At 37.9% G+C, this 27,048-nt stretch overlaps 1 protein-coding gene across 2 annotated transcripts; it reads right to left on the bottom strand.

Moving 5' to 3' along the window:
- Window positions 1–14,523: 14,523 nt before the first annotated feature.
- KCO1 (Outward rectifying potassium channel protein) lies at window positions 14,524–26,470 on the bottom strand. Of its 2 annotated transcripts, none has more exons than XM_089441170.1 (3): window positions 26,325–26,470; window positions 15,352–16,344; window positions 14,524–15,078 (listed from the first exon to the last, which is right to left on the bottom strand). In XM_089441170.1, the coding sequence occupies exons 2-3, from the start codon at window positions 16,251–16,253 to the stop codon at window positions 14,919–14,921; spliced, it is 1,062 nt and encodes a 353-aa protein (XP_089297296.1). In that variant the 5' UTR covers window positions 16,254–16,344; window positions 26,325–26,470; the 3' UTR covers window positions 14,524–14,918. The 2 variants fall into 2 exon arrangements, with proteins under 2 accessions (XP_089297296.1, XP_089297295.1); XM_089441169.1 differs by having other exon boundaries at window positions 26,168–26,425.
- Window positions 26,471–27,048: the final 578 nt, after the last annotated feature.

Here is a 27,048-nt window from a genome sequence, read left to right on the forward strand (position 1 = left end):
GGCTTGTCCTTGAGAAATAAAGGCTTCCCTAGTAGAATGAAAGGTGGAAATAAACACAGAGTATACTAGTCCTAACTTAATAAGAATGGAATAGATAAGGTTATTATCTTTTTTCTTAACCTTAACACCTTCCAAAAGAAGTCTAAGGGTTTTGAACTTGGACAAAAAATCTTCAATGGAAGAAAATTTATTGGGGTCCAACGTAAGCAACTCATTTTCAAGTTGATGGGCTCTAATTTCATTTTTAATTCCAAAAACTTTATTGAATTGTTTCATTGCTTCATCACAAGTTCTGCGATATGGAATCTAAGGTCTAGAGAAATAGACATCTCTATCAACCCACGTGTTTGATCTTGCTTACTTTCCCATTTGACTGTCTTATCTTCATCTTTAGGTTTAGACTCTTGGCCTGAGGTTATTCTATAAAGATCTTTACTTCTAAGTAAATCCTCCATGTAGGACACCCATTGGAAGTAGTTGGTGTTGTCAACAATAACTTGGCATGGACTTTCCATTGTAACATAATTGAAGTTGTAGATGTTGATGCTAAGCATTCCAATGGAAAGATCTCAAAAAATTAAGTCGATTAAAAAAAACGGCTCTAAAAACATTATCCGATGAAGAAGTTATGGCTTTTTGAATAAAGTTGTTGAATATGTCGACGAAGTACGTGAATGTGCGGAAGTGAATGATAATGTTACATTTTTTTTTTAAATCCTTCCCTTTTCCAAACTTAATCTAACTAACTCACTTTTTAAAAAAAAATTATGTGACCCACTTTTATAAATAAGTGAAAATCACTTTTACAATGGTACTTTATGAGCTACCCACTAAATTGTAACTTAAATAAAAAAATAAAGAGACTTTAGAATTATAAGTGACTCACTTTTTATAATGGGCGAGAATACTTTTATATACAGTAACTTTAAAACATAAGTTACATGTGTTTTTTGAAAAAATAACTCAACAAAAGGAAAGACTTGAACCCAAGGCCTCTATTCTCATAAAATAACTTTGGACCAAGTGAGCTAGTTTAAAAGGTTAGTAATTTTGGAAAAGAAGAAGGGGTTTTTTTTTAGTCACTGAAGCTTTGGAGTGAGTGCTTACTTAAGAAAGACCCTTTTTGCCTACAAAACAAAAAACCACACAACCCAAAACAGAGATTCAAAAAAACCAAACCTTACGGCTTGAAGTTGGATTTCAACAGAAACTAAATATTATCCTCAATGTTTCTTATTTTCCAAGATCACACTAAGCGCGGCGGAAAAGAGCATACGCATGAAAAAATCCTTCATTTTTGTTTCTAATTTTCCCAAATCGCACAGAGTCATAGGGCACAGAGCATACACAGAAATTAAATGTATAGATCCGGTAATAAAAAACAGATAGATAAATAAACCGAAATAAACAAAGAGATAAAAAACTAAAACTGCAAATCAAACACTATATACCTCCAGATCTTAAAAATGACGTAACTAGGACTACCGGAAACTTTTTCGCGTGAAACGAAAGGGATTCCTCACTAGAACAAATGCTCCTAACACAATAGAACAGTCCTATCGGCCCGAAAGTGGTCAAAAATAGTAGATCTAGAAAATGACAGTGGGATGCAGTTGTACCGACTACGGATTTGGATCACCAACAGATGCGTCCCTCAAATAACTCTGATACCATGTAAGAATTTACAAGGTAAGTTCCTCATATAGAACACCAAAGGACATCGCTCACAAACAAATCACAGATCAATACACTAGTATTCTTGACATGGTTAAAACCCTCAAAGAGGGAAACAGTCCACGGCCTGAGCCAACGCGGCCACTTCAAGCAATTTATTAATCTAAAAGAAAGAAAATTTACATAAGCTTCTCTCATGAATGGTCACCTTACAAATGACCCTCCATGCTCTTTAAATAGAGATCATGGACTAATCGGGTGTTAAGCCATGGATCAAGTGTCGATAATACCGAGGAGAGAATGAACTGTCGGATCACTTCATGTCTAGAACATATCGTGACCGTCGGATTGTAAGTTACAAAAGTACATAGAAAAGAAACACACTTTACCTAACTCTACACGAGACTAAGTTATACTTAATTATTTCATATGTGTTGGAATATCCTAACATCCCCCCTTAAGAACAACTTGGGATAGGATTGAAGGATGTACAAATATGACATAATAGGATAAGGAATGAGGCATTAGAGCTTATTCTAATACAATTATATACAGTTTAACATGCCCTCTAAGGATCTTACATAAATACATTGACCTTTTGACTTCCTAGAAGAATTTAAACATGTGCTTGACCTACTTCAATGAGCAAGAAACTCATTGACAAATTAATATAAAAATAATTTTTCTTTTCTTGAATAAATACAAATGTCAAATTTACATTTATGAAAACCAAACCTAGTTACACTTCCTTCAAGACATTTGGCAGTATCTTTGCCAGTTATATGTGAGACAATATGATCCCGGACTCCATCCAAAATCAATCGCTTCGTCTGTGCCATCTCCTTCCTATATTCCTCGAGCTGATCTACATCTTGGGGAACTGCCACTACATTAGTGATGTAGGCTTTCAGGCCATATTCATCTAGAAGGAAGGACATCATTGCCTTCTAGATGACAAAGTTGGAGCTCCATCCAACCTATCCTAATCACAAAGTCCAGCAGTGGCTATCTCAACGAATTGTCGAAAACTCTCTTTCTTTTTGCTTGGTTGTTGCCCAATTACTCGCACTCCCTACTGGAGGTGAGAAGATTTGCTCACAACTACTGCAAATTTGCAAGGAAAATTGCACTTCTTAAGACTAGAAGTTCCCTGAGAGAAATTTTCCCTTTGTGTGCTCCTCTCTTCCACCCCAACATTGGCTCTACCCTAGAGAACTACTACAAAACCTTTGCATCCAATGAGAGATCTTCCCAACCAAAAAACTGGGTTGCTCCCTCTGCCTCAGGAATCACTCGAACTGGAAGGATCGAATTTTTCTGCCTCTCTCCAAAAAATCGAACTTCCTCAAACAATTCGGCCTCCTGGCAAAATATTGTGCTGCCCTGGGGAATTGTGGCATGTTGCTCTTACTGAGAAATGAAATTCCTTCTTATCACTTCTAAGCTCTCTGGTTGATCAGCTGCGCTCTGATACCATGTGAAAAATCCGAAAACTAGAATCTTATTGCAACAACTGATATTATTTCTCCTAATTGTTAATTAATTAACAACTTACCTGCTACGACAAATATCGAAATAAATACACTGCAACCTTCACAAATAAAATTTTGCGGAAAAATAAAATGTTGGAAACTAAGAAATGCTAGCGCAACATAAAATTAACACAATTATTTTTGGATAAAAGTCCCCAGAAAAACCCAACTTGGGAAAATTGGTGCAGCAGCTGAGGGTTTTATTATTATGCAACAGCGAGAAATTCTAGGTACAATTGGATGCCAAAATTTGGAAGTCCTATAGAGAAAAAACACTGGCAAAAATCTAGTGAGGGATTTCCTCACCCCACAAGCAAACCCCGACACAACTTGCCTTCATAAACTCATCCCTTTGACCCTATGTGTCAGCATCTGCACTACTCTATGCAGACTGCTTGATGTCAATCCTATGAATGTTCTCTAATGAAGTCGTTATGCTCTCTGCTAACTGGAAAAATGCTTCTCTAGCACTCTAGGACTCCTTCCCGACCTCTGGTGTTGAAGACATCTTTCCCTCAGCAAATCGAATTTGCCTCTAGAAGTTTTTACGATGCCCCTACGTCAATTGCCTCTAGAAGTTGTTACGATGCCCCTACGTCAACCTCTTTGTGGCTTTTTTGCCTCTCTGCAAATACACTCACTAGATCTAGAATACTTCCTTTAGCCTCATTGTCTCTGCCCCTCACTCACTGCTTCGATCTCTCTCTCTCTTTGTCCACTGACTGTTGCTACTCTAGAAATCGATCTGCCAATAAATCGAACTACATAAGTGTGTCTCCATCACCACATCGACCTCCTCTTATAATCCTCTATTGGAACACCAACGACCAAGATTAAAACATAATCGATGGCTTGAATCATCTATGGATTAATCTATGTGAATTTCCAGATCATTCTTGTCTTGACTTGATTAATATTGATTAATTAACCATATTCCCTAAGTTTAGACTTAAGAAATATTTGAAAACTGATTAATAATCTAATTAAGTCATTTCTAAGCAGAATTTCCAAAAACGATTTATGGGTTTTAGAGACCTCATGTATTCTAGCCTCTCCACCAAATTTCATGGCTATAACACATCTAATGCTACAAAAACTAACACTTCTAAGTCTGAATCCAACTCAAAGTATTTGAAGATTTGTTTTCCATTTAACATTCACGGATTCCCTTACAATATGATAAGGATTCACCTGCAATTAATGAAATCTATTATAATAAACAAAATAGCCTCCTAAATTTGAATCGGCACACCACCCTGAAAAACTACCTACAACATCATGATATCATTCTGCATAAACTAAGACCAACCCCAGATTCTTAGAAAATTACCTAAAACTATTAGAAGCAACCCCTAATTAATGGAAACCATTCTACAATTATGAAAAATATCCAAGTCAGAAAGTGACTTGCAAAAGTATGATATTGGTCTATAAAGAGGAGTTCGGCTACCTGACATAGAACTCCTCTATGCAATTGAACCAAAGTGCAAAAAAGGAAAGTTGGCTTGCAAATACTTAATTGCAATCCATGACCAAAATGTCAGTCTACAAACTAATTTTGAATTGCATAAAATATGAATCATCTTTCTATCAATCCAATATGCACTACATTATAGATCAGTCTATGCAAACCTGCTCAAATTCAGAAATAGTCACAAGAACCTACACTCAAATTGTAAGACAACATAATTGGAAACCAACTCAATTGTATTATTAAGAATGATCTAGACCTGCTCAAATTCAGAAATAGTCACAAGAACCTACACTCAAATTGTAAGACAACAAAATTGGAAACCAACTCAATTGTATTATTAAGAATGATCTTAAAGAATGATGTACATAGTGTACATATTAATACAATAGGTAAATCGTTGATTCAGTTACCTAAGTTTCTTGGACTCCAATAACTACTCACCATAACACACACTAACTTGTTGAATTTTCTAAGTCTATCCATTAGAAAATTAATCTGTATTCTGTTGGTTTATTTCTTCTACTTGTTTAAATTCGAACAAGTTATTTAATACATTTAAATACCGAAATAAACACAATACAGTCACAACATCTACAGATCATCAACTGAAAGAAAACAAGCACACAAGTGACACCGTTATTTTTGGACAAATGTCCCCAGAAAAACCCAATGCAGGAAAACCGGTGCAGCTATTCAGAGGGTTATATTATTATGCAGTCTATCTGAGTACAACTGGGTGCCTAACCGTCTCACCCGATAGAGAAAAATAAACGGCAAAAATACCTCTCTATTCGGAAACAGGTATTCAAAAAACCTGTCCCACGAAACCCTCTCCAGCAACTTTGAAGCACTTTGTTGGCCCTTCTGGCCTCTGCATCAGCCTCAGAACCCTCTGCGTCAGCCTGCTAAGGCACTGCGCAGTCTCTGTGACCCTCTGCGTCACTTATGTTGCCCTCTGCCTGGATGACGCAGACCCTCTAGCCTCTGCATTATCTCTACTGGGTTCTGCGTGGCCTGCTCCGGCTTCTGCTTCTACGCTGGTCTCTCAGCACTATCTCTGCCTTTCTACCCAATACTCACTGCCCTCGCTGTTGATCACTGATTCGACTTTGCTTAGCAACCCCGTTCTAGCAAATCGAATGACTGATCACTCTGGTGTGTTTTCCAACTGACCCTCAAGCCTCCTCTTATACTTTTCATGTTGGTCCTTCAACGGCCGAAATTAAATCTCTAATCAACAGCTAAGATTAAATTTGGCTTGATCCATGACTTTTGGAACCTTCTAACACAGTTTTATATTAATACCCATTAATATTTTATTTTTCCTAAGTTTAGACTTAGGAACTCCATTAAAAATATTAATTATTTTAATATCTCCCAAACCGGTTAGAATCTGCCCAAACCATTTCTGGGTCTTGGAGATCTCATGTGCTTTAGCCTCTCCACAAATTTTCATGGCTAGAGCACATCCAATGCTACCCCAAATCAACACTCCTTCTCAGCAAGGAATGTGCTCTAGTAATACTCCACACTGAGCATCACTTTGATTATCCAGCACCGGTACCTATGCTGATGCTAGGCCTCCCTGCCCAACATCCTCTGCATTGCTGCACATGGCTCTGCCACAACTCCTTCTGCATCAGTACGACAACTCCTTCTGCATCCGTGTTGTTTTTGGTCCTTTCTCCCAACATTGCAACCCCCTCTCATCATGCTGCATCATGCTACTGCATACTACAACTCAGTTACTGAGAAGTAAGTAACTGATCCACCCAACTATTGACATCCCTATCAGGCTAAAAACACTCCCGATGCTAAAGCTCTCTCTATCGCTAACAAGTGCTCTCTCTACTAACCTCTGCGTTGCTGCAACAACTCCATGCATATCGCACAGCTGCAAACCTCTATGTGCCATCATGCATTGTTGCAACACTCTCCGTGCCTCTTGCATTGTTACAGCCTGCTAGCCTCGCGCTGCCCGAGGACTCTTGCACTGTAGCACTCTATGTCGCTTCATCTGCATCTGTCTCTACCGACATCCGCCAGTGCTACTACTCCTCTTCGAGGCTCCCGTAGCAACATATAATCCAAGAGGTTGGATACCTCAAGGATCCTGCCCCTCATCGCCTGTAGTCTTCCTGACTACAGCTCGATGTCTCCCCGCTTCTTCTCAAGTGGCACATGAGCACTCATGGCACACAGAACAAACAAGATCTTGGCCTTCCAGACCACAAAGTTGGACGCTCTGTCCAGCCTGTCCTGATCCCTCAGCCCATTCTCGACCATCTCTCTACTCTTCTTTGTCGCCTCCTCTGAGTCTCTACTTCCCGTCTGGAATTTATTGGTTCGACCCCTGCTGAGTCTCTCTACTTCCCGTCTGAAAGTTCTCGGTTCGACTCCTCCGAGTCTCTCTACTTCCCGTCTGGAAGTTCTCTTCTGGACTCCCTCTGAATCCCAATTTCCCTCCTGGAAATCCTTCTACCAACCGTCAAGTTGCCCCTCTCTGATAGTCTGTGCAACTGCAACACTGATGCGAATTCCTTGGCTAGAAATATCTATCTCGGCATCAACTCCCTCTACCTTGTTCTTGCCCTGTTAGGTATTGTTCTGACCACAGTACCCCACCAGCGTCGCTCCCGCAAACTGCCCACAGCTTCCTTCACCCAGCAACTAAAGGATTGAGCCTCTTGGCTTTGCGTAATCCCGACACCAGCAAAACAGCTCCCTCAACCAACTGCGTCAACCCTCCTGGCCTCTATGTGGCTCTGTGTGAGCCTCTCCCTCCTCAACCTCTGTGTTGGCCTCTCTCTGGCCCAGATTGATGATGCAGTCCCTCTGCATCAACCCTTCCTTTGTTGCTTCTACAAGGATCAGCCACTGTCACTCGGGACAGCTGATTCTACTGCAAATGCTCTGTTCATTTGATGCCTTCATCTCTCTTGTGATCTGCAACCATGCTTTGATACCATGTTGAATTTTCTAAGTCTATCCGTTAAAAAATTAATCTGTATTCTATTGATTTATTTCTTCTACTTGTTTAAATTCGAACAAGTTATTTAATACATTTAAATACCGAAATAAACACAATACAGTCACAACATCTACAGATCATCAACTGAAAGAAAACCAGCACACAAGTGACACCGTTATTTTTTGACAAATGTCCCCGGAAAAACACTGCGGGAAAATCGGTGTAGCTATTCAGAGGGTTATATTATTATGCAATCTATCTGAGTACCACTGGGTACCTAACTGGCTCACCCAACAGAGGAAAATACACGGCAGTAATACCTCTCTATTCGAAAACAGGTATTCAGAAAACTTGTCCCACGAAACCCCCACTGGGTGCCTAACCGGCTCACCCGACAGAGGAAAATACACAGCAGTAATACCTCTCTATTCGAAAACAGGTATTCAGAAAACTTGTCCCACGAAACCCTCTCCAGCAACTCTGAAGCACAATGTTGGCCCTTCCGGCCTCTGCGCAACCTCTGGGACCCTCTGTGTCAGCCCTCTGAGGCACTGCGCAACCTCTGGGTCTCTCTGCATCACTTCTGCTGCCCTTTGAGTGGATGATGCAGGCCCTCTAGCCTCTGTGTTGTCTCTGTTGGGCTCTGCGTGGCCTGCTCCGGCTTCTGCTTCTGCCTCTTTGCTTTTGCGCTAGTCTCTCAGCACTATCTCTACCTCTTTGCCCAGTGCTCATTGCCCCTCGTCATTGATAACTGATTCGACTTTGCTTAGCAACCCCGCTCTAGCAAATCGAATGATTGATCACTTTGACGTGCTTTCCAACTAACCCTCGAGCCTCCTCTTATACTTTTCCTGTTGGTCCTTCAACGACTGAAATTAAATCTCTAATCAATGGTTAAGATTAGATTTGGCTTGATCTATGACTTTTGGAACCTTCTAACACAGTTTTATATTAATACCCATTAATATTATATTTTTTTTCCTAAGTTTAGACTTAGGAACTCCATTAAAAATATTAATTATTTTCATATCTCCCAAACCGGTTAGAATCTACCCAAACCATTTCTGGGTCTTGGAGATCTCATGTGCTTTAACCTCTCCACCAATTTTCATGGCTAAAGCACATCCAATGCTACCCAAAATCAACATAACCCAAACTTAATCCTAAGGATTATTATGTGTCTAACATTCCCCCCTTAATCCGAAGGGATGTATCAAAGTCCAAGAATGAGAGTTGAAAATGCAAAAATGCGTCTCATCCAAGAGTTGAATGTCTCTCAAAAATGGTTTTCAAAGGATTACCACAAACCAAGGATTGTGGTTTTTAAAAGAAAACCACAAACAATACAAAAGATAGGAGAACTCAAGGTCTTAAGCAGTGATGGTTTAAGGATGACCATCGACTCTAGAACTATCATAGCAGTTCCTCAAACAAACCAACTCTAAAACAATTCCTAATCTGGCATCTCCTGCTAATGGAAGTGCTCCTTCACAAATCTCAGCATGCCAAAAACATGCAATCATGCTCATTCTCATAGAGCATAAATCAAAACAACTGTCTACAACTCTTAATCTGATTTCTTAACTCAGACTCTAGGTTGTGGAAATAAACCCTGATTATCTTTGTCTCGGACTCGCTTGACAAATCTTCGAACCTAAAGCAAACCATCAATTTCCCCATTGTCAGATACAGGGTGAGAAGATGAAGTACTATTCACTGCAAAACTGGTCAATACTCTAGAACATCTCCTGTGGTATGACCTGTAAATCTTCTTGGCAGTTTTAGACCAATCCCAAGAAGCAATCCATCCGAAATTAACTCTCTTGCAGTAATCTTATGCTTGAAACATCTGTATGAATGATGATTCTTTTTTCCACAATGTTCACAAGGGTGAAGATCATAACAGTGATCTTTCTCATGTCCAATTATGTCACAATGTTGGCATCTTATAATTTGTTGTGGGGCAACATCATCCAAAAATCCAGCACTACGAAACTAGATAGGCTTGGAAAAAACAGGAACATGAAGAAATACATGTTTATTATATCCCGCGTCAGTTTTGTGTTTGTTATGTGTAATTTCTTCCCAAGGTCTTATAATAAGTTTCATATTTGTATGCAAATGACCCTCACATACACTCGCCTTGTTGGAGCACTGAACATGAATTTCAGTTGCATCCGTGTTCTGAACAAAAACAAGTTCAGATTTACAATTCATCTTTACGTCACGTAATTCATCCTTTTTCAAATGTGACTCTAACTCCAATTTTTCAATTTTGCTTTGAGCATTTTTAAAACATGTTCGGATGTCAGAGAGTGTCCTTGCTGATTTGGACATTGTTATGAACAGTAGACAACATTAGAGTGTTTAATGACTCTTACAGATCATTGAGTTTAGTCATTCTCTCCAGCTTCCTATCAAAGAAAACTATCAATTTTGAAAAAGGGGCATAGGCTACCACTGAAAATGCACCCAATTACAATGGAATATGTCAGAGAAAAGAGGACTCTCAATCTTGTTCTAGTTTGTAATCAAATTTGACAAATAGAACTTTTATATATGCCACTCTCACATATTCTACCTTCTTCCAGCCAATTAAGACAAAACTCAAGGAAAAAGACTAGAGTGTCCTTCACAAGTAATTGATTTCTCAGCTTACTAGTATATCTTACTTTCAGCTCTTAGAGAAACACAAAAAACTTTGACATGCAAAAGTTGTCCTAAAGGAGAATGGCCACTTTTATGGGTATATGGAAGCCTTGAAAAGAGTATAATTAATAATCATAATGTGTAAACCAGAATTCTCTTACCAGTTCGTAAATGTGATTTCTTTTACTATTAATGCCAATGCAGAGTCCATAAAGCAAAAGGTCCTGAGTTGCCAGTCTCGAGCTTCTTAGAAGAAACCTTAAGCTTTTGTTGCCAATTTCTTTTGACTTTGGGTATTCGTGCAAGATCCAGCCCGTCTTTTTCTTCCTCCTCGACGCCTGTAGGATTCCAATACTAAGCAACTACGATGTCAACAACATTTCTCTGAACAACGGACTCTTGTCACACTATCAAAAGTAGTGCATTCGACGTTATCAACCTGTATGCCTGCACTGACCGAAGCTCCTTCGATCCTCTCGCAATAGTCTTAGTAACTGATTAAAACAACATTTCAAAAAAAAATTGCTTTAATTTCAAGATCATATAACGCAACCTCTTTTATATACCTTATACGTTGCAGAAGATGTAAAAAATACGAACTTTGAGACACTTGACTGCTGGTCAACAAACTTCATCAAGGCTTCTATGCTAACAACATAAAACCAGACATCGCTCATTGTACATTCTTCACCATTATTGTACTTCGTTTGTACAGGCACAACGACAGTGTGCTATCAACAACAGCATGCGCTCACCAGGTGTTCTCAATTGGTGCAAGTCATGGAATATTTCATCAACCGGCAACAACAATCGTGAATCTACAGTCAAGGGTTTATCAGGTCAACAAATGTCAATTTCATACCTCAACAAACATTGCAGTCAATGACCAGTAGACCCCTTTCAAATTTTCGCTTGTAGAACCCCCAAGTTTGAAACTGTCACTTTTTAAATCACCCCCTTTCGCTACTATGAGAGACGCTATATTAAAAAAATGGAAGCATCCAAATCAACAGTAACAACAAATTTATGACATCAACAAGTTTTGGGATGTTGGTCCATACCATTTTCGACACTATCTACAGGCCTTCTGTGACTGATTCTTAAAACAACAATTCAAAAAAATGATTGCGATACAGATAGACTTGTTAAAAAAATGACTGCATTCATCACATAACGCAACTTCACGTCACACAATCCCAATCTGGTGGTGTTTGTTCAAACTGTACCAATACCACACAAACATCACAATTTATAATTCGGATTTTTAAACTCAGAGGTTATATAACACGCCGACCCACTATTAACCAAGGGAAGGACCGGTCACTGGCATTCAAAGTTACACTGTGGCTCCTCGAACAATTCTTCAGGATCTTCAAATTCAAAAATGTGTGCAATTTACATACCTTTCGAAAATTTACTCACGCCTTGACTTCCAAGAGCGGTCAGTTTGTGGTCCGGTCCTGTTGTTCTGCTGCAAGGAGGGTCATGGTCTCGTCCATTAGTGTTACAAGGTCGATTACTTGGGTTCCCAAAGATATGTGGCTTCGTACCTTCAAAGATGTCAAACGATTCAAACACCCTTCCAGCGTGAGTTCCAGCAGATAGCATTCTACAGACGACCCCAAGAACAGAGCTTCTTTTCAATGCTCGTTTATACGCGCACACCGTCCACAGCACGCCAAAACAGCAAGAGAAAAACACAAATGAATAGGAATGCACACGAAGGCCACAAAACCAGTGGCTCAACTCAATCAACAGGCGGATGAACCACCACTCTGATACCACAACAAAATTGGAAACCAACTCAACTGTATTATTAAGAATGATGTACATAGTGTTCAACTAAACCTTTGATTCAGTTTCCTAAGTTTCTTGGACTCCAATAACTACTCACCATAACACACACTAACCCAAACTTAATCCCGAGGATTAGGTGTGCACAAACACCCCTAGCCTCCCAAAAATCAGGTAGATTTCAACAAAATATCCATTCCCAGCCTGAAAGTTGGCTGGAATTTGAACTATGGCCTCAAGTCGACCACCAAATTCGAACTGGAACTCCAACAATGAGATTTGGTCATGAAAACTCGGCCTACAGAAATGGGAGTTCATCCTGCACAATTGTGAAATGAGACTTGTGTCAAAATATGACATCAATATGTAAATGTAAATTAAGCTTACTCAAGTAAGAGAGCCCACTTCATATATGTTCCAAGAGATGAGGAGGCTGTATTGTAGCCTGAATGTAATAATTCTCCTGAAGCATAAAACCTAATTGCCTTTCCCATGGATGTTTCCTTGACGAGTTGTCAGGATTTTACCATATAAATCCTGTGTACTACTGTTGTGTGCTATTTTCTTTGTGAATGCTTTTGTTTACCAACTCTGAACAACAGGAATCTGTAAACAACTTTGACCTGTAGTGACCAGAACCACAACCTACAATTTTCTAAAATCAACCATTTCATACGAGTGAAACTTGCAACTAATGCTCCTGTGCATGTTCTCATTCCTAAAATAAGTGCCCCATATACCATAAATCACTTCATAGATTGTGATCAACCCATTGTTTATTGATGATCCCTTGCCTTGATAGTTTCATTTTATTAAGGCCCTGAGTTTAATTTTTCGGTGCCCTGCTTTTGCCTTTTCTCTGTGCTAATAATTATGAACATTGAGGCCTGCAGAAATGAAAATCATCCACAACTTCAAGAATCAAAACCTCTCAAAAAATAACCTACATGCCAACAATACAAGCCATTGTAAACATGCAGCGCTTCCATTAGTAACTCCCCCTGCTAAGTATGCAATTAATGCCAGCAGTATCTATCCGTGCCAAATATACCGCTAAATACCAAAATTACCATCCACAGAAGTAGTGTAAAAATGCTAGGTATAATACATGCCTTTCCTGGAAGTGTGGTCGATTTGAATCTCCACGTTGAACTTGTCCTCCCAAATCCCTTGACTTTTACCATAGTTCTGCCCTTACCAAATCAGTGACCTCATTGCCAACCACAGGATAATTAAATGCACAAAATATCATGATAGCACTCTTATTTGAGAAATAAACAAAGAAAAAGCGGCACTATACCAAATTGTAATAAACCACAAAACTTAAAGATTTTCAGCTGTTGACTACAAATCAATAAATAAATAAGCTTGTCCCTACACCATTGGCTGGGTCTAGCATTAACGCAAGATGGGGAAGACAGCATCTTCTTGAGTAAAATACAAAATGATATGGACAAAATTTATATGCAAAAAGATATGGACATTATGACAACGGGGTATCTTCTGCAGAATCCCAGTGTGGAGAAAATGTCATCGATCTCAAGGCTGACATCATTGAGCTTATAGTTATGGGTTGAAAACACTTGAGTGGGATTAACAACTATTTCTGTGTGTGTTTGCATGTATAAATACACATATACACACATTAAGAGAGGTCTCAAGAGTTAGTTCAATTCGTTGAACCATCCTCTTAATGCAAGTTGTCAACAGGGAAGGCATAGATCCCATGTTCAAATCCAGTCAAGTCCCTCAGGGTTACCGGCTGCTATTGTACTTCGTGGTTAAGCTTTGCTCCATACAATTATTTTGTAAAAGAAGAAAGACCCTGCAAAATTTTTCTGAAAAAATATATAGAGGGAGAAAGTGCGAGTGTTAATTTTGAGATAGTCTTGGCGTCACACTAAGAGAAGATTTTTTCCCGAGACTCTGGTGGAGCAGAGCTTACTGAAGATGCATCACAACTATACGTCTACTTATATCTGTAACCTTTATAGTTGTGACATTAACACAAGTTCGTGATCTTTAAGTAGAAAATGTTCCAACTGGAAATCACATCCAATTAAGAACAGATAAACCGTTTAGAAAACCTCATAGATGAAAAATATCAGACCTGAAAAGAATACAGCAGCAATATTAAATCGCGTGACAAGTGTACAAAAGCTTCAGTGAGTATGAAATTAGAAACTAAAGAAAAAGTCACCAGATAAGCTTTCATCAAATTGAAATTCTATACTACATACATCATCCGGATGACTTGTGATAGGTCATTATCAAAATGCTTCAAAATTCCAAAATGGTCATTCTCCAATGCACTACATAACTACTAGAGAAGAGTCTTTTCTTTCACTTAATACTACGCTACAACCCTGAAAATGCCAGGCATCTAAGTCAGCTGTTCGAACTCTAACAATGTTGATATGACACATATCTAGTAACAACTAGTAAGTATCAGTACTGCATAATCATTTGCTCTGTTTGCAAGTTGGAACTAGATGTACATCAAACTTTCAAAGAGCTTAGAGATAAAGCTCATGCAAGACATTCCTAATACTGAAAAGAAGATACAAAGTTGAAGTTTTTGTAGATATCACTTTCAATTGGGCCAATGCCTAATAGAGGAAAGTTCGGTAATTAAAAAAGCCGTGGTGATATCAAAGAGCTTATATATCAGTTTTAGCCTTGCAATTCCTTGATTTGTTGTTCGCAGCACTCCCTGGATTTGTAATAAGTTATCACGATCTGATATACCAAAAGATTACCAAAAAGTCATTCTACATTAGTAAGCAAATCCTAGATTTCCAATTTTACTGCCTGTAGTCTTTCCTCAATTTTCCGGTTCTTGTTGTGCAATGTTCAAGTCAGATACTGTCAGTGAACCCGAGTGGTCCGCATCAAGATAATCAAACTCTTTCAATACAAGTGCCACATCTTCCTCTTCAATCTTCCCCATCTCTTTCAACTTATAAATAACAAATTCTGCAGCGCTGCAAAGCGAAATTGAATTAGAGTCTCATCTCGTATGGAATTCTAATAGATGTTTGAAAATATGGTGCTATGAGCTAGAAGGAAAGATTGAATCAACTATTACCACTGGTTTGAAAGTCTCTGATTAGTTAACCATAAATTCACAAAAAGCCATATAACGATGCTAGTCCTTTTCTCAATTCTGAGAATACGAGCTACTTATGAACACTTTTTCCTAGGTATCACAGCAAAAAAGCAAGTTTTTTATGACGACAACATCACACAGACTATACCTCACAACTCCATCAGAATCCATATCTGCTGCTTCAAGGTCTCTGACAGTAGTCTTGCGGGTAATAACCCAATGCACCAACGAATGCTGCCTGCCTTCAGTTCTTGCCTCAGCAAGATACAAAAAGCACTGAGCAAGACATACAGTACTGACCAAGATCCAAAAAATAGCAAAGATGCGCCCCCCTTCTGTTGAAAAGCTTTGATCTCCATATCCTAAAGTTGTCATGGTTGAGCAAACACAATAAAATGAATTGAGGAAATCCAAACCCTCAAACTCATGCAAGACAACCATACCAACCACAATCAGTGCCAGAAGGATCGCCAAAGATGCTAATAGCTTCCACAGTGCTTTGTGAGTTTGAATTCCATTAGCAAACTCATCTAGGCCGTGAATTTGACGAGCATGAAAGGCCTTAATCAATAACGTCTCCTGCTTCTCAACGAGGTAGTCTGCTGCACTGCTGAGAAGCAAACCCACAAGGGCCATTCCAGAAAAGACAAAGACACAAGCGAAAAGCTTAGCAAGAACACCCTGAGGCACGAGGTCTCCATAACCGACAGTAGTCATTGTTACAACGCAGAAATATAAAGCATCAACCAGCCTGCTTGTCTTCAGACCTTTCAGTTCATGCCTTACACTGTAAAAGCAGATCATTCCCACGCCCAAGTAAATGGTGAGAATTAAACCAGCTTGATTAAGTGTAGGACGATTGTTCTGGGTTTTGAAAAGCGATTTGGATGGCACATTGTTTGGCTCATTTTTTGATTGAATTAAATTATGTGCAGGAGCACTTTTACAATGGTGTATTTGAGCTCTGTTCTTGCTTGACTGGTTGTGCTGATTTGAAAGATTAGACAAGAGAGGCTCCTCCGTCCCATTCTCTTTTACAGATATGTCCATTTCAGGTGCACGTGAGCACTATCAGATTTCAACTTAACTGTGAACGCTGCAAGCTTCTTCAGAAGAACTATGGTTTACATATCCAAGTCATCTTGAAGAAGAGAAGAAACAATTAGTGATGAAAGATATGTTCACTTCAGGTGCATGCAAGAATATGGCTCGTACATAGGCACTAAAAATTTTCAACTTAACTGTTAACAATGTGAGTTTCTTCAGAAAAACCATTATGTTTAAATACCAAATTTCATCTGGAAGAAGAGAAGAAACAATCAGTAGTGAAAGAAAAGCCCATTTCAGATGCATACAATTATAAGGATCGTACATAACCACCAACAGATTTTAACTTAAAATGTTAAGGATGCAAGCTGCTTCAGAAGAACTACCATAAATATCCAATTCATTTGGAAGAAGAGAAGAAACAATCAGTAACGAAATATTGAGCCAAGAAACAATCAGTAATAAAAAGTTATCATTAGCAACTCATTACTCCTCTGTCTTGACTCTTAGCACATTTATCCAAATAACTCTATCATCCATGGAAAAACCTGGCTATTAAATTTGAAAGAGTAGACACATAGGCTAAGCAAATGGTCCGCACTGCATAGGGGGATGTTTGAAATTTCAACACCATTTTTTTATCGTGTGAAGACGTTCTCTACAATTTGGTATGGAGGTGATGTTGTACTGTTGTTCATAAATGAGTGTAAACATTTGACTGTTACCTTAATATGAAGATGTTCCAGTGATTGTAAAAAAGGGTGAATATTTAAATATGAACTTAGTATGGGAGATGTTATAGTGTCAGTAAAATTAAAATATACTATCAACTCAATTAAAAAATTTATAAAAAAATTTAAAAAAAATCAATTCAATTCAATTGGTTGTATTGTAATTTTGCTTTTATTAATAAAACTTACAACTACAAACAATTTCTTCTAGAAAAAAATCTCAATACACATTGTTGTCATTCTGTATTTTTGAGGTTGAGGGAGTAAACACATAGGACAGCATCAAAACCACTTTGGAAGCTGGGATCTAGCCCTGCCAGCTTCAAAGAGGGATCTCTCTGTAAAATTTAGCTTTGTTTTAGTAAATTTTAAGCTAGTTATGACTGTACTGATTGTTTTGATTTGATTGGTTTGGTTGATTTAAGTGTTATAATTCCATTGGGCTATGGAGTCTATAAATTAAACTGGATTTTGCATCAATTTTTAGAGGAGTTCTCACAGGGCAAGCTAGGTTGCACTATTTGGATCTTTTCAGAAATTAAATGGATGGTGAAATAGCAAAAGTGTAAGGTTCAATAGAAATCAAGGAGCAATTAAGAATTCCTTGATTTGACTTTAGTGGAAAACATTAAAATTACCAACAGCCAAAATAGGGTGCTCTAAGTAACAAATCCTATTTATCACAGTTTCTGTTAAGTAATTCAGATATTCAGAATAACAGAGAAAGAAAAACAATGTTTAAACAAATTAAACAGAGGAACACATCACCATTTGGTACACCACAAAACCTGTGAAAGGTCCTTGAATTATTGATGCTCCAGTACTTTGAAAAATACAATATGCAAAGGAAATTACATTCGGAAATCAAACCTTAATACTTCAAACAATGAAGTATTTATACTGATAATTACAAAATCGTTGTTAAACCGACAGTGTATTATTAGCCTAATTACAAACAATACGATTCATTCCTGGCAGAAAAAATTAAAATAGGCCACGTAAACATCTGGAAGGCAAGGTGCCTCTCTTTCGGTGGATTTAGTCACTGAGTCAACCTGAAATTATGTTGCATTGGTGTACTGACTATCGTGTTGGCTGATGTGCTGGTCGTTGTCTTACTGCACCCGAATTACTCTTCAATCTAGTAAATCACACAGTTGTTCCCATCTCTTTTCATCTAGTATGGTCAATTTTATTACCCTCCGATAAATCTCATCTACCTTTGTGTATTTGGCAAAAGTTGGCTTCACAGTAAAAACGTGTTTTACTTCATTCTGTATGTAAAAATCATTTGACATGGTTTCCAAAAACACCCTTGATGTCATACTGCCCTTAATCCCACTGAACTTGATGTTGCTTCTGGCCATTTCTTTCATCTTCAGGACATAGTCTTCCTAAGTGATCAATTTATCATTTATTACATAAATGTTGAGCAGCCCTTTCTGGATCAATGCTTCAATTCTGTTAGAAAACCTATTTACTTGCAGCTCCAATGTTTCACATCTTTCTTCCAACTGATCAATAAGGTTCCTCTTAGTCAAGACTTTCTTGACCTCTAAAATAGTGGCAGTTCTGCCACTAATTCCTAATTCTTCAAGTTCATATTTGGACTTAGAAATCAGGAATCTGATAATGTTGGAGGCTTTTGTGGGCATGTCTCCAAGCTTCTCCCTTCCCAGAACAATGGTTTCCGTAGCTTTTACCATCGGCTCCTTCTGCTCAAAGATGATTTGGATAGATGGCAAAATCTCATTCATAGAATCTAGAATATTCATCCTAATGGTTTCTTTGGCTTGGGCCAAGGTCTGACCAATTGAAGTGTCCCTTTCTAGCTTCTGCAACTTCTTCAACAATCTCTGTGATTTCTGCATTTCAGTAACCCGAGAAGCTTCAGCTTTGGCCTTTTGTACTTCTAAAGCTTTGAGCTGATCCTGCAAAGTCTTGATTTCTTTTGACTGGATGGACATGTTCTTCAGTGTCTTGGTCACCTGTTCGGCACTTGTAGTATGAGTACTCAGTAGAAGAAGTAGTTGCAGTGGTTGTTCCTGTGGCTGGAAGCTGAGAAATGGGTATGGTATCCAGGGGGATAATAGCCATCTTATAACTTTGTTCTTTCTCCTTTATCATCTTCTCCATTTCAGCCTCCATCTGTCTAATTTGTATGTTTTGGTCTATAATTAGCTTCATATTATATGCCTTCTGTGCTTCATTTCTTCAATGTCCTTGGTCAATGGGTCCTCAGTCGTTGGTAGCTTGAGCTACTTTCTCAAGGCTGCAATGTCCAGATTCTTCTTTTTAATAATCTCCTCAGCAGCATTGACATCTTTAGGGTCATACCCTATCTTTACCACCAAATCCTCCAAAGACTTGATCCTGTTATCCTTTGCTAAGGACGACAATTTCTCCATTTTCAACTGAGATTGAACATTAGCAAATGAAACCTGCAATTTGGATAGTGACATAGCAATGTTAGTCAATGTAGAAGATATCATCTCACTAGTTTGCTTGTGCATCTCCATTTGATCAATGGGATGAATGTCTTTGGTGCTGAACTCAAATGTAGTGCTCTTGTAGTCTACTGCTGTTTTTGGTTGTGGAATTTGGGCCTCAAGGAAGGCCATCTGCATCTTTCCATGCTCTGTGTCAAAAAACTTACAATAATCTACTTTGTGAGTTGGAGGTCTACTTCCAAAACTGGTTATAGGTATTGTTTTTAAGAATCTCATTTTTAAGCTTAATCTCCCTGTACCTATCAAAAATTGTCTTCTCTTTCTCTCCTTGGACATTCTGGGATTCTAGCTCTGTTTCCTTGTGACCTTGTGATGATGAAGGTCCAATAGGAGATGTTGCAAATTTGTTGCTTGCAGGTGGTGAGTCTGTAATTATGATGGCAGCTTGCTCTTCTGTCTCTTTGTCCACCTCTGTCCTAGGAGTCAATTTTGTCCTCTTCCTGTAGCTGATCCTGAACTCTTTGGCTTCACTTCTTGTTGTCGATGATGATCCTTCCTCCCTCTGTCTTTTGCTTGATTTCTCCTGAGGAGTGGGAGTCTGCAAACTGGAAGTAGAAAAGAGTTGTTCTTCAGCTTCCTGCAAAGTGTTTTCTGTCCATTCCAATTGATTTGCATACTTCTCTATTTCAGGCCTTGAAGTATGGATGTAAGGAGTACTTTTATTCTCCACTCTGAGCTTTGAAATAATGCCACAAGGGTCATAAGACCATGTAAAACTTAGACTGAACTTCATTTCTTTAAGCATCTTGTCTGCTTCTTCACCTGTTGTCCTAGTATTACATATAAATGGGCCCACCTATGTCTTTATTCGGAACTGTGATTTCTTCTTTGCCACTACAAAATGAATGTCATCAGAATTCAACATTTGTCTAATATACTCTAGGGCAAAAATCCTCATAGGGAGGTATTTAGGGAGTTTGTAGGGTGCCAATTCACAACCATAAACCCTGATCTCGGTGTAGTTTTGGTATAAATACCAATCCCCAGTCTTTTCCTGATCTGTTAGGTGCAAAATTCTCTTGATTTCTTCACTGATTCTGGGCTGTATGGAACTATTAAGGATGTTCATTGCTAGCTGAACAAAATCCTCAATGAACTGCTTATAAGAAAACTCCTGCTACTCTTTAATGACCAATGTTGTCCAAAAGATCATTGGTTGTTAGTTTCCTACATCATCAAGATTCTGCATTGCAAAATTGAACTTATCTGCCTAATAGTAAAGGAACATATAGATTAAAATGGAGGTGTAATTAAACACCTGTTCTGTGGGAAACTTTATAAATTGTTCATGAATGTTGTCAGCCAAGAATTGACTGAAATTGAACACAATGGAAGGCTTGTTGTCTATGGAAAATATGGAGAGGAATCCTAAAATGGGCTCATCTACCCACTAATCAGAATAATAACCCAAAATATAAGAAATCATGGATATAATTTGTTTGGCTTGATCAGGGAAGATGGAGGAAGGATATGGAGGATTCTTTTTAGGTAACTGGGCATTCTCAGGCAAGAAGATCTCAAAGATTTTGGCTCTGGTGGCGAAATCCAGCTTCTAATAAAGTTGGGTGAGTGCTTCTAAGGAGAAAGGAGTATTATTTTCCATAGTGGGAACCAGCATCATTTGGTCTATGGACTAGGCAGCTATGGTAAAGAGGATGTCACCTAATGGGGCCATAATAGCTCTTTGTGTAGGGACATAACATGCCTGACACGTTTTGGTAAACTCAAGGGCTTGGAATGTCAAGGGGAAGATGTAATGGGGAAGATTGGACTCCCAGAGCCCAATTTCATCAGTTTTATCTGCATGTTTGTCTTCTAACCAGCAGTATAGCTCCAAAAAATCACAGTCACATTGGGTTTCACTAATCCTATAATCCCTGTCGGCCAAAGGGATATGATCTAAATCTACAGAGGGAGGGATTAATGGATTAACAAGCTTATCTTGAGTTTTGGTTTTCGGAGGCATGACTGTATCAACTGAAAGTAACAGTAAGAGAAATCGACAGAAAGCTTACCGGGGAAACAGTTGGGGTAACGAACTGTCAGGGGAAGGGAACGGAAGACTGTCAATTTCTGTCTTGGTCTGGTCGTGCGAATACTGTGAAAACAGTCACTGTGCAAAGGTTGTCAATTGCAGAGAATATGCCAGTAAAAATGGAATAGAGCGATACGATGAGCAGTAAAGGAAGAAGAGTGATGGCTTCAGAAGTTTTTAAACACTGTGAAAGTCTCATTGAAAAGGGCGCGGGACCGTTAATTTCGAACGGTTACCCGAGAACTGAATTGAATGTTGAACGGTCATTTTATCGGGAGTGCATTCAATTGGCTAACGGCTAGGCGGCGTGGCGGGAGAGAGTGGCGGAGGAGTTGTGGTGGGGACGCGACAAAGCGAAGGAAAGGATGGTGGTTTCGGAGGGGGTAGAGAGTGGTATGTGGTTTCAGCCAAGGAGGGTGCGAAAGGAAGAGAGGGTGACATGTAGAAGATGGGGCCCGGCGGGAAAAAAGCCTTTTCGGACACCCCCTCCCCCACCACCCATGGCGGTAAAGGTAGGATGGAGAGGGAGGGGCCAAAAGAACAACATGAGTCGTGGATGATGAGCGGGAACCAATCCCGATGATTCGAGACTTCTGTCTTTTAACCATATGAGACAGGGAAACTTTGTCGCCATGCACTTTGTGCTTTTGCCTTCCTGACTTAGGATAAAGGTGGATAATGAAATATATATAAAAAAACACTTTATCCCATCATGTGTATTTTTCCCTTTTACCATATCATTAAAACTTTGGATAAAAATGACATAGGCAAATATTTATAAAGACCACTAATTTACCTACCCATAACTAGACTAACATTTTATTTTTTCTATAGGGTGCACTTAGACTAGCAAACCCACATTCTTTTCTTTTATACAAACAAAAAACAATCTAAATTCTATCCCTTTTTTTTGTGGTAGGTAAGCACCCACGAGTATATGAACCAGTGACCTATCGCAAGGAGTGCCTTAACAATGCACCCATTCACCGTCAATCCAAATCCCCGTGGGCTCTAAATTCTATCCCTTATTTCTCCTATTGATTCAGATTAAACAATTGAATCAATGTCATTTTCTGCCTAACTACTGATTTACCCAGATTGAATTGTTGGGCAAATCTTTATTCTCTAACCTAAGTTAGAGAAGTTTAAAGAAGTTTAACCATAATTGCACTGTATGATTAAACAAGTAGCTAGACATTGTAGCATTTCGAACAAGCTGCACACAATTTTTATTTAACAATGATGAAGAAAACTAACTATCAGTAGTGGCATTCATACTTGCAACACTTTCATTATTATTTCTTTTCTTTCTTTTTTTCTTTTGATGGGGTTCTATTTTTCATTCTTTTTTTTCAGTATTCTTGTTTTTTCTCTTTTTCTTATTTATACCCTCTTTTCATTTTTTATTCTATTTTTTCTTTTATTTGGAAATCATTGGCAGATTGACAAGTATTTACAAAATAAAATTCCTGAGATACAATACTCAAATACCTTGATATCCTATAAATTATAGGACCCTAACAGACATTAAAATAAATTTAAATAATAATGGACTCATAATTATTCATATTTCAAAACAGATAATTAATAAATATATAAAAACTTAATAAATTTAATTAATAAATATATAATTAAAAATTATATATATATATATATATATATATATATATATATATATATATATATATATATATAATCATTATAAATGAAAATTTCATATTTAAATTTAATTAATAAGCATATAAAATTTCAATATTTACAATACTTTTTTCTTAAATTATATATCTATCTATATATATCATCAATGCTATGCATATCACATTAAAAAATTAAATTATAAAAAATTATAAAACATGTAACTACTAACTATATGTATTATCAAGATTTTAATAAAATAAAAAAATAAGAATATTTTTATTAAAAGTTTAAATTTTAAAACATGTAACTATATGTATTATCAAGATTTTAATAAAATTAAAAATAAGAATATTTTTATATTTAGAGATGTGAAACTTATATAAATATAATTACTATTATTAAGAAGTTAAGAACTCGCATAGATTTATCTTAATTCTAGCTCTATCCAAGTATTTAAAGGAATCAAATCTCTTGAGGTGTAAACTTTTCCTCAAGTTTTATATTCAAAATGAGATTTGCACCTTGAGAAATTTGCTCCTTTGACACCTTCAGCAAATCCAGGGTTAAAATAGATTTATGTTAGTTGTTTTATGCTGTAATTACATGCCAAGAAAACTTGAGGAAACTCAACTCATCAGATGAACAATAGAAATAGATTTTATCAAGGCACATGATCGTGGGCTACCGGCTGCTAGTTCTGGATAAGCTTCAGAAGTATTGACTTTCAATTTTGAGGTGTTAAAGGTGCAGTAGTCATTTTGGAGCTAGAAATTGGGATTTGCTTAAGTTGTTATTTTCAAGAGCAAGAGCTACGGATTGGGATTTGCTTAATTTGTTACTTTCAAGAGGCTTTTCTATTTGCTGGCGTTACTGGATTTTCATGCTAACAAATTAGATCAACTTTGTGAACATAGTTTGAAATATTCTATCCATATGATTAATCAGCAAGGAATTTGTCTTGAACAATCTTTGGAAAATAGTAAACCTGGCTGGCTCTTCTCGCCAATTTCCAAATAAACAGTATGTTTCCATCATCGATCCGTCATCCAAAGTCAAATGTGGATATCCCTAAGCTAAAGCAAGCATAAAATAGGTTGGGTCTCTAGTGATGAGCAGACCCTAATCTCGGGGCTCCTGAGATGTACATGGTTTGGCTTGAAAATAGCATGTGAGAAACAAACTTATATCTCAACAAAACGAATACTTTGACAAAATACTAAAGCACACAAGCAAAATGCAACTACTAGTAAAGTAGAAAACCAATGCAACCGGCTTCAATGATATGGAAAACAAAAAATCACGTTGGAATAAACAAACACACTTGCAAAGTATTCAACCAGAACAAAGTAGAAGATGAAGAGCACATATTCCCAAGTTTCCTGCTTCACAGAGTGTGAAAAAACTACAAATGCTAAAAATTCAACACAATCCATGAACTCTAATCAACTTGAAACTGAATGTGCTTGGTGAAATTGATAGCATAAGTTCTAGAAAAGAAACACAATTTATTGAATACAAGATAATATATGACCATTTTTCAGTCCAATATTCTAGGAGTTAAACTCAGAATATTAAAGATTAATTTAATTTAGATGTTAGTATCCACTGCTGGCAATAAATGGTCAATGGGATATAGAAGTACAAAGATGCCTAACAATTGGGATGGCTAGTTTATCTCTACGAGAACCGCAAAAGAAATAAAACAGCACACAGTGCCGAAACAGATATCCTCGAACCCTAGAAAGTCCCAAATGTATAAAATTGGTGAGGCAAGGAAGAAGTCTAAACCAATAAAGCTGTCAAATATGGTGTTCTCTAACTGTTAACTAAATTGCCCCATTTCCAGCCACCCTCACTGGAATCCGGCAATCCAAAAATTCCCGAATCCAATCAATCCGTTGTTTAAATTGCAATTCTGACATCCTGGGTCGATTCAGAGACCATGGAAGTTGCTAAAATCACAGTTTCCAGTTGATGCACTGCCATTTTCGCAATTATTGAAGCTGCAGCTGCCGGATTGGGGCCAAAATCATGCCGGGGAAAAATTTTAAACAGGGTGAGCGTTTTAGTGAACATTTAACCCACACCGTCAAATGTCAGCAAAAATACAAAAGAATGAGCATACAAAAGACATCAAGGAGGCCCTAAACCAACAAATCTGTCAAAATTCAATTATCAGAGCTCCTAACATCCAAGGCCAAGAAGTTGTATAATTAGATTCATGTCGTCCACTGGTTGTGTGTCACGAAGTCTACGCTGCCTGACTGACCTAGTATTGGAGTCTTGCAAACCACAAAGAAAAGCAAAGCCACTTCTACTTTTTCATTCGCAAAAAGTGAGTAATATGGGCTCTCAGGCTAAGGTTCATGCAACCGTACTCCAATGCCTTTTCAACTAAGTATGGTGATCAATTCTATGATTCAAATGGTGTCTATCATCTTAGAATCAGGTACTATTTATCTTTTGTAGTTACCATAATGACTTTATCATCATCGCATTCATCAATGGAGTGATACAGAGATGCTTCGCCCTATTGCAGCATCATTATATGCAGCAAAATTCTTCACAAATTTAAAAGAACAGGCATTCACCAATCACCTGGCCACTATGAGCCTAATTGTGAAGTTAATCTGGAGCCTGCCACGGGTTGCTCAGACCACTATGAACAAAACAATGATCAGGTGAACTGTGATCAAAATTTTCTGGCAGGTGCAGACCTCCCAAACAGCATCTATACATTCTCATTCACAATTCTAAGAAACAAGTAATGCATATTTGCAAAATGTTGGGCGATTTATGTTAGGGCATCAATTCAGATCTTTCGATCGAGCGCACTAGACTGCCATCGTGAAAGACCCGGCAGAGGGCAAGTCCTGTTTTAGAATTCTAATATGTTCAAATTTCAACGGTTCATCCAATTATTCTAAACACAAATAAGCTGGGCTAACCTCAGTGTGAGGCATTATAAAGAGGAGATTACGAGTTCAATTCCAATATACATACCTCAAGCATCTACAACTGTAAGTTCAAGGCAAACCAAACAGCTCCAATTTACACCAGAGTACCTTTTGTTCAAATACTTGCAACAGTGGGCAGCTACTTTACAGGGTCCGAGAAACAAGGCTTTAAGGAAAAATGCATTGACAAAAATAGAGTTCACCCTGCACAGCCATTTGCATTGGTGCTCTTGAATAGGAACAAATAAGAGCTGTGAAAGAACTCGAGCGACCGCCTATCTCCCCGCTGTCACGATCGAGCATTATGGCACTTATTTTGTTTGCCCATAAAGTCATGGACAAGTAAAATCATTATTTTGTTTGCTCATAAAGTCATTGACATGTGGTAGTGAGTTATTCCTTGAGTTGTCACGACTCACGAATACAGATGCTCCGATTCGCCTGGTGGTTCCTGTTCCCTATTCTGTTAAGATATTCTGTGTTCATACTGTTGTCATCATTAATTTGCCGGTTGCTCGGTCAGAGTAAAAATTGTGTTTTTTACACGTATTAATTTTATTTATTTGGATATGTTGGTAAGTTGGTTTTTGAGATAATTTATTTAGCAGGGGTTTGTAGATAAGTTGAGATATTTTATTTAGCAATGGGTTTGTCTACAAGTTGTGAGCTTTTATCGTAAGGTTTTATAAAAAATATTTAGCGAGGGTTTATCAAGAAGCTCGGAGTTTATTTAGCAAGGGGTTTGTCTAGAAGCTGTGAGCTTTTATTGTAAGGCTTTATAAAAAAAATATTTAGCGAGGGTTTATCGAGAAGCTCGGATGTTTTATTGTAAGGTTTTATAAGAAATTTATTTAGCGAGGAGTTTGTCGAAAAGCTGGAAGCTTTTTTTGTGACGCTTTATAAGAAAAATGTGGAATACATCAATTA

This window comes from Pinus tabuliformis, chromosome 9, assembly GCF_031772625.1.
Source record: "Pinus tabuliformis cultivar Carrire ecotype Pingquan chromosome 9, CPIR1, whole genome shotgun sequence".
Lineage (NCBI taxonomy): Eukaryota > Viridiplantae > Streptophyta > Pinopsida > Pinales > Pinaceae > Pinus > Pinus tabuliformis.